Source organism: Python bivittatus, unplaced genomic scaffold (assembly GCF_059951505.1).
Source record: "Python bivittatus isolate LINGU-HERP-01145 unplaced genomic scaffold, Pbiv_v1 ctg000330_np1212, whole genome shotgun sequence".
Taxonomy (NCBI): Eukaryota; Metazoa; Chordata; class Lepidosauria; order Squamata; family Pythonidae; genus Python; species Python bivittatus.
In genome coordinates this window covers 43,658,604-43,666,970 of record NW_028277058.1, presented here as the reverse complement: position 1 = coordinate 43,666,970, position 8,367 = coordinate 43,658,604, and the positions used below count along the sequence as shown (strand labels likewise).

The 8,367-nt window shown below is 34.5% G+C and overlaps 1 protein-coding gene across 1 annotated transcript in view; it reads left to right on the top strand.

Annotated features, from left to right (window-relative positions):
• The first annotated feature begins 233 nt into the window (after positions 1-233).
• MYBPC1 (myosin binding protein C1) overlaps positions 234-8,367 on the top strand; it is a 73,224-nt gene continuing 65,090 nt past the window's right edge. The window contains exons 1-3 of the mRNA XM_088141515.1: positions 234-243; positions 330-374; positions 4,031-4,072. Coding sequence (XP_087997641.1) covers positions 234-243; positions 330-374; positions 4,031-4,072 — 97 coding nt within the window. The remainder of the gene's footprint in view (positions 244-329; positions 375-4,030; positions 4,073-8,367) is intronic.

Below are 8,367 nucleotides of genomic sequence, written 5' to 3'. Positions count from 1 at the left end.
TTTTTGTATTAAATGTTTGCCAAATATTGTGCATTAATGTTTGCTCATAATAACAATAATTAGCTATTTATTATAGAAAAGGGGGAGGGAACCTTCTAAGGTGAGTAGTTTGCTTAAAAAAAACCCCTCTGAAATAATATACCATATGGTCATAGGTTATATGCAAAAACAATCCAGTCGTATACAAATCCATAATAGGAAGAATAATATTGTAATTTTTTAAAACTATCACAATGCATCACCGTACAGTAAAACAGAAAGCATCAGTGTGAATATTTCTTTCTTTTTTTTTCAGTGTGTTATAAATATCTTTCTTTTAACCTTTTCAGGTAAACCAGAAACAGAAAGTGCACCTCCTCCTCCTCCTCCTCCAGGTTAGTAAAAAAAATATATACATTGGTTAAAATAGCAGAGTATTGTAAAGGTCTCATTAGGAACATGAAGACGTGATTACAACATTAAACTTGTTCTACAGCACATTAATAAAGGTTTTTTCCCCCTGTCAGGGGTCTCTGAGAATCTCTCTAAGGATGCAGTTCTTAGCATTCTATATTGTCTTGGAAATTGAAAGAATAAGCTCCCTCAAATTAAACTTGCCTCCTGTTGACTACAGGGACACATCCATATTGGTTTGTTGTTGTTGTTGCTGTTTTTTTGGCAGCATCCTCTGAGATGTATATCTATATTTATCCAGTCTAGCCTACCCAGTCCATGGATTTGCTGGTAGTCTCCCATCCAGGTAATAACCTGTACTGACCCTGCTTAGTTTTTTCAAGATCAGCCAAGGTTCAAAGTGCTGTCAATTGCTGTGGTATCCTTGGGAAAATTATGGAGGTTTATTTATAAAATAAGCCATCATATTTCTACTTTAGTACATGAAGCAAGCACAGTCCTTCACATTCAGAAATATGAAATTTGCACATATGCATCTTGTTTTACTACCTCCTACCTGTAGGAATTTTGGAGGGCGCTGGGCTTAGCCCATATTAAGTTCTACTGTTAAGAGCTATCATCCTATTATTAGATAGAATCGTAGAACTGAAAGGGGGTTTTTCAGTGTTGGAACCATAGTCACTATAATCAAGTCTATCTACCTTTCTCCTGGTTGCCCTCTTTTTCTCTTTCCTTCCATATTTCCCTGCATTATAGATGTCTCTAGAGACCTAGGTCTTTGCAGGGTGTGTCAAAATATGATGATTTGAGCTTGATTATTTGTATCTTGTGAGAACTCTGGATTAATTTGCTCTAAGGATCCATTTGTTTATTTTTCTGGCTATCCGTGGCATTCTCAGCATGGCCACTTTGCTCCAATGCTCCTACTTCTCGTGCTTCCTAACCTTACTTCTTCCGTATTGCTTAATATCATCAAGTTAAAGTTAACTGATCTGCCTTGCTCTTCTTCAACTCCTTGAAGGAGGAAAGTGTCAGCAAGACATGTCAGGAATTTCTTGGAAGGACCATGCTTTACAGAGCTTGTCTCCTAAGAGATGTCTGGAGTCAGAAAAGTATAAATACTGCTACTTCATGCCTCTTTGAAAGATCTGCAAGTTTGCTTCTGGAAAGTATAATCCAGATCTTCTCTTTGGTTAGGTGGGAGATAAAAGATACCAGCAATTATACTACTTTTATTAATTTTCTCCATGTATTTGACACATTGAACTTACAGTGCAACTCCTTCTTTGCTATTTACTTCTCTTTTCAAACAGAAATTGGATTCTTCTGTGCCTGAAGAAAAAATTAGAGATAATAAGTTAATATAAAAACTGTGTTTAGTTTCCATGGCAATATATTTCTTCTAATTTATCTAATCATAATGAGTGACAAGTTCAGTTCCTTTATTATTATTTATATTTATATCCTGTCTGTCTTCAGGAGCTCAAGACAATTTTACCTGGCAATCATGCTTCATTTTATTTCCCCCTCCAATAATCTTTGGGGGGGGTCAGTCACAGTGACTGTCCCAAAGTAACCCAGTGAATTTTTATGGCTGAGGATGGACTTGAATGTGGAACTCCCCCATCATAATCCAATATTTTTTTTCATAATCTTAATTTCATTAATGACCTGCCATGTTGTCTTTCTGTTTAAGAGTCCACTTGATTGAAAGGAAAAGAGCAATAATTTAACCATAACAACAACTCGATTCAAATATTTGTTCATTTCACTTGCAATCTCAAGAAGTTAAAAAAAATGTTTTTAAAACTTTTATGCTACTCTAAAATTCTCTCCAACTGTTTTATCACTAAAATGCATATTTAATATTTTGAGCTGTTTTTGTTAAACTAAGCTTTTTTAAAAATAGCATTACAGAGTTTCTCCATAAAACAGTCCTGTAATAAGCTCTTTAAATTTTTTTACATCCTGAAGGGTATTTATTTTACCTTGTATAAAACAGATCTAATTCTGCCAGTCTTGTAAAATAACGATTTCTCTCTCTTAGTTTTTTGAGCAAATGAATTTTGTCAGAGACCTTCTTGAACAGGGCTATCAACTAAATCTTCTCCAATCATTATTTGTGTAAGAGATTATCCAAATAATTCCAGTGATATAATTATTTAATTGACACTATGGAATTTCTTTTCCAGAGTGTACAAGTAGTATACAAGTGTATAGTGTGCAAGTACATTTTACAAGTAGCTCTATAAAGGCATTCTGTCTGAAACTTCTTCCCATTCAATTCAAAATTGTCTTCCCAATAACGCTGCTTCCTAACATGGCTGCATCTGTCACCCCTGCTTTTCTCACCCTCAGGTAATCAACCATCACCACGGCTTTGATTTTCTTCTAGGATATGAGTTATATTTCCCTATTCTTTAAAGAAGTACAGAGAATTTACTTCCTGTCATTTCAGCCCCTCTGTATTTTTGCTGTGGAATTGTGGCTGTCATAATTTGTGTTATATCATGACCATCAAGGGTTTATCATTAAGATCGAAACACCACCTAACTCCACTGGGTTATTCATTCAAGATATGGTATAGGGAGTAATGGAATTTTAATCCAGCTGTCTGGGGAATTCTGAAAGTTTTGCTTCCAACACATCTGGAAAGTAACAAGTCAGGGAAGGGAAGGCAATTTATCCTGCAAAATATATTTTGGGAGTAGGGCAGTGTTTTTCAAACTTGGCAACTTTAAGATGCATGGACTTCAACTCCCAGAATTGCTGGCTGGGGAATTCTGGGAGTTGAAGTCCACACATCTTAAAGTTGCCAAGTTTGAAAAACACTGGATTAGGGCAAAGAGAAGATTCATTGGAATTAGCTTTGAAAAATATGTTTTTTCTTGGTTCCAGTGGTTAATTGGTTTCTACAAAATCTATAAATATGTTGGTTATAATTTATCAGTACAGTTTACTTTAATTGTTGTATTTTTTGTAGTTCCATAAGTTTCCTAGACATTTTTAAAGGTTACAGTTACTTTATAGATCTTGATCTTTTGCTATAGATCTGTTACTGAAACAGACTCTTTTAAGTCACAGATTAGAATTTCAGTTTACATCCAATAAGCCATCTCATTCTATCTTGGCTTATGTACCTTCCCAATTCCTTACTGTTCAGGCTATTCAACTCCTTTTAACTTTCCCTCCCACATTTGCAAACATTGACTTTACTTCCACTTTTCTCTTTTTTTCTTCATCCCTATTGATTACTCTGTTCACAATCTAAACAGAGGTTTTTTCCATAGCTATTGTTAGCAGATGTCATTGCATTATTCCATCTCCAGCACAATTATCCACATTTTAAGTGCAGACTGATGGAAACTGTAATCCACCATCTGTATTTGGGTGTTGTTCCAGCCCTTGAGAGGGTGCATGCTAACAAGTGTTTTGGATTTTTTTTTACATAAATGTATATATTCAGCTTTATACTGTGCTAAAGGTTTCAAGTCATTTGTAATGCTGCTATGGAGTATCCCAACAGCTTAGTTTACACATTTAAAATGTTGATATAATGTTAACACTACTAGCTGAAACATACACATTTATGATCAGGGTGTTTCTTCTAAAAAATGTGCTTCTACTTCCTATACAGAACAAACTAAACTTCAGGAAGATGGGAATCCTCCAGAAAAAGGTGAGTACAATTATTCTTCAAAAGCTAGATGAGATTCTACAGTTCAGGTAGATTATGTTTTTGTTCTTCCTTGTTCCAGCCAGTCCCCTACTGGATTTGGATTTCATTTCTTTTAAAAATGTAATTAAGTATACTTCCTGGATTATTTTCTTACATCTCTCAGGGCCAAAGTTTACACAGTGTCTTTTCTCCCTTTTTCTTTATCAGGTTGAACTGGTACATAATGTGCACCCTTTTCTAGAAAGGATAAATCTAACTTTTCTGGGTGGGGTAAAACAATCTGGAATTATTCATGATTTAGCATCTTAATACTGGATTATTGCAGTATACATTATACTGTATCTACTCTGGAAAAGCGTACACAAACCTTCAGCAATATAAAATGTCACCTCCAATCTGGAATAAAATCATTAAAAGATATAATTCCAGTATTATTCAAGTTTCATTTAAATAAATATGTGGGTTCCTGCTCTAAATCTGGGTGTATACATATGTTTGTTTGTACAGACATGCAATATACTGTATATGTATCATTGTTTCTCATATATCTTATTCCATAATATGCATTTATTAACATCTTTTTTGCAGAAAAATATAGTAACTACAATATGCTTATAACTTGGAATACTAACATTAATTTACTAATTTTCTCTAAATTCCATCAGGTATCCAGTTATCTAATGAGCTATCTGTTAATTTCATTTTAATTTCATCTAGCCAGGTTCTACCCTGTCAACACATGCAGTTTGTGATTGCAGTTTTTGTGAAATCCCTCTACAAAACTCTCTTGCTTTCTAGAATATGTACTTTCACTGTTTTTAAAGTTGGACCAACCATGACAGATCTGGAGAGGAGGCACAGACAAATTTTCATCCCAAGTTTCAACTCATCTCTACATCTCATAAATACTAAACAAGTTGTCCTTTTCCTTCTTTCATACTATACTCTTTTAACAGCCATTAAACTAAATTCACATCATACTATATTCACAGATCATCAGGAGAAACACTGGAATCTCTGTGTGTAATTCTACGGTTGTTATTTCTTTATTACACTTTTATATTTTATTCCACTTTTACATGAGTAGCATACATTTTATGACAACAACTCCCCTCTTTTCAGTATTTATTTCTTATTTATGTCTTCATTAGATTTTTACAAAGCAGCAATCATACAACTCTGTGCAGTGTATGGATAAAACAATTATTATAAATATATGTAAACTTAAAAACAATTCAAGAAAACAGTTTTGCAAACGTTTTCAAGAATTGCATTACTAAATGTATTTATTCTATTAAAATTTCAATTGCAGAATAAAAGAGTGAAATCATTGCAATATTTCTACCATCAGGTCTGATTTAGGGGCACTATATTTGTTACTTTTAATGACAGTGTTAACACAGGTTAGATTTTTTTTTTCATTTTAAGTAAGTTAAAGTTGTTAAATCATCATGCCTCCATTTCATAGGGAAGAGAATCCATTCAGTCCTAATTTCAGAATCAATTAGGAAAATCAATTAGGGAGGAAAAAAACAATATTAACCCTTTCTGTTTGGAAAAGATAGGTTCTAACGGTTGTTGGAATTGCAGTTGTTTTGTGTACCAAATAATTGCTTTTTTACTGTTCTAGTATCCCAGATCTTTCAACAAAATAGTAACAAACTAGGGCACTCTTTTAGAGGATAACCATCTTCAATTTGGATAACACGCATGACCTTGCAAACGTTGTGCTGGCTGAGCTAACCATATGACTTAGTTCTTACATACTTTCATTAACCACATATATTCAGAAGAAAGAAAGAAAGAAAGAAAGAAAGAAAGAAAGAAAGAAAGAAAGAAAGAAAGAAAGAAAGAAAGAAAGAAAGAAAGAAAATGAATTGATGCTGCAGTAATGAGCTGGCAATATTTGAAGCCTATTGTTATCTTTTGATCAATTAGCACAATATGTGGTTCCTATATTATCAAACAGCAATCATTTATTGCAGTTATAGGTAATCCTCGGGTTACAACAGTAGCTGGGACCAGAATTGCCATTGCTAGTGATTTGGTTGTAAAGCATGATATCACGTGACCATGTTGCTTAGCAACAGCAGTTCCAGCAGTTCTGGTTGCCATCATTAAGTGAGGACCACGTGGGTCATTAAGCAAGTACCTCATGTGATCATGATTTCTGACTCCCTGCAGGCTTCCCCACTGACTTTTCTTGTGCGAAGCTGGCAGGGAACTTTAGAAATCGCAATCACATGACCATGCGGCTGCTGCAACGGCCAGAACTCCAGGGACCAGTTGTACATCCCCCTCGTTCAGTGCCGTTGCAAGTTTGAATGGACGCTGAACAAGTGGTTGTAACCTGAGGAACAGCTGTACAGCTCTGAAGACTAGCATATTCATGCCATACTACCTTACACAGTCACATTTTACGAGTTGGGCAGCCATACAAATGGCTTAAATAAACTAATTCCACCATTCATAGAACTGACAAATATTTTGAATCTGTCAAATTTTGTTTATTGGAAAATGAAATATTTTTCTCGCAATCAGAGAAATTCTTGCTATTTCAGATAAGCCAGTGTTCTGACTGCTTACAAAAAGCTCTTGGAATCTCTTCTTACAAGGCTTTCCTTCACAAACTATATCAGTAAGGTCTGTTATTCACAGTGAGGTGGACAACAGGTGGTGCTCCGAAAATTGCAAGGCTGCATCCCTTGTCATCCCTTGCCACTGGCCGTGCCAGCTATTCTGATGGAGTCCTACAACGTATTGTGGCCATAGGCTAGCATTCTTGATTGACTGGATTTCAGTTGTATCAACACCTCTCTCTCTCTCTCTCTCTCTCTCTCTCCTACCATTTCTTAAAAGATCACTACTCCAAAAGTTGACATTTTGATTTCTCAAATTTCAGCTCTGTATTGAAAGTGATGGAGATTTCTGACGTATTACCTGTCTTTTTCTTGCTTTTTTCTTTTCATGATTTTGACTGAAAGACAGTTTGCTTACACCAGTAACACTGTGGGGAGGGGGCTATTTTCTGGATCTTTTCCTCAGCTAAGGTGTGCTTCATGCAAATTGCTTCCTTTCTTGTAATGAGAAGCAACAGTTGAGAACTGGAAAGGAGATTTTGAAAACATGGGGAGGATTAAATATGTTGTCTATTGCTATTTCTGCTTGGAAGTGGGCAGTTAAAGGGGATCAATGGTGTGTGTGGGGGTCAAAATGGGATCTCTGACCACGTGATTGAAGCCCTGTCCCTTTTTAATGTATGTCACAGTGCAACACAATTTTAAAAAAGAGCAGGACTTCAATCACATGTTTGTAGCTGCCATATTTACTTTTTTCACACACACACAAGCAGATACTCCTGGGTGGTTATATTCAAGTGTAAAAAATTTTTTTAAACGTTTTTTTTCTGATGTTAATATTAGGATTCAGAAGGCAGAATCAAAAAGCCTGATTTTGTCTTTACAATTTGGTTATTAATAAATAAAAAAATAATAAATTAATAAAACATGGAGGCACAGAACATGCACTATAACCAGTTTTATTTTTATAAATTTGAATAATATAAAATTTTAGAGACATATATTCTAAAACAGGAATAAAATAGTTTGGTTGCTCACCATCTCCTCTGAAGTAGCAGTATCTTTGTGTTTAAAACATTTCTACTATTTTCCATTTACTCTTATTAATTATAGCCTTTCACAGAACATTGAGGTAAAGCATAAATTATAGCAATAATACATAGAAAGATTTACATAATCTTTCTAGCCTTGGGAACCCAGTGCTCTCTAAATTGATGACAGTTCCTATCTGTCCCAGCTGTAATTGATGATTCATTATAGTTTACTTTGTTGAGGATGGATAGATAGATAGATAGATAGATAGATAGATAGATAGATAGATAGATAGATAGATAATCTTAAATAACTAGATGTAACATTACAATGTTAATGTTGCCAGTATAACTTCTTCTTTTCATTTATCATCTGAATTTAAACACTGTGACAAGCCAACTGAAAGAGTAGTGTTTAAGAAATGGATTTTATCTTGATTCCAGAGCTCATATCTGTAATTGATTCTAACCCAGAATGTTTAAGGGACACAAGTATCTTGATAACCTTCTAGAACTCTGCTGATAATTTATTCACTGTTTCTTAATATCATTATAGAAGTAAGTAATATTGAATGAAGTCCTCATTATTGTTTTTAATTGATTTGAGTTTTAGGGCCTATCAACCTATGATGAGTAAGACCATGCTTAATTCTTCCTTTGAAAGGAATGGAACACTGAATGAATG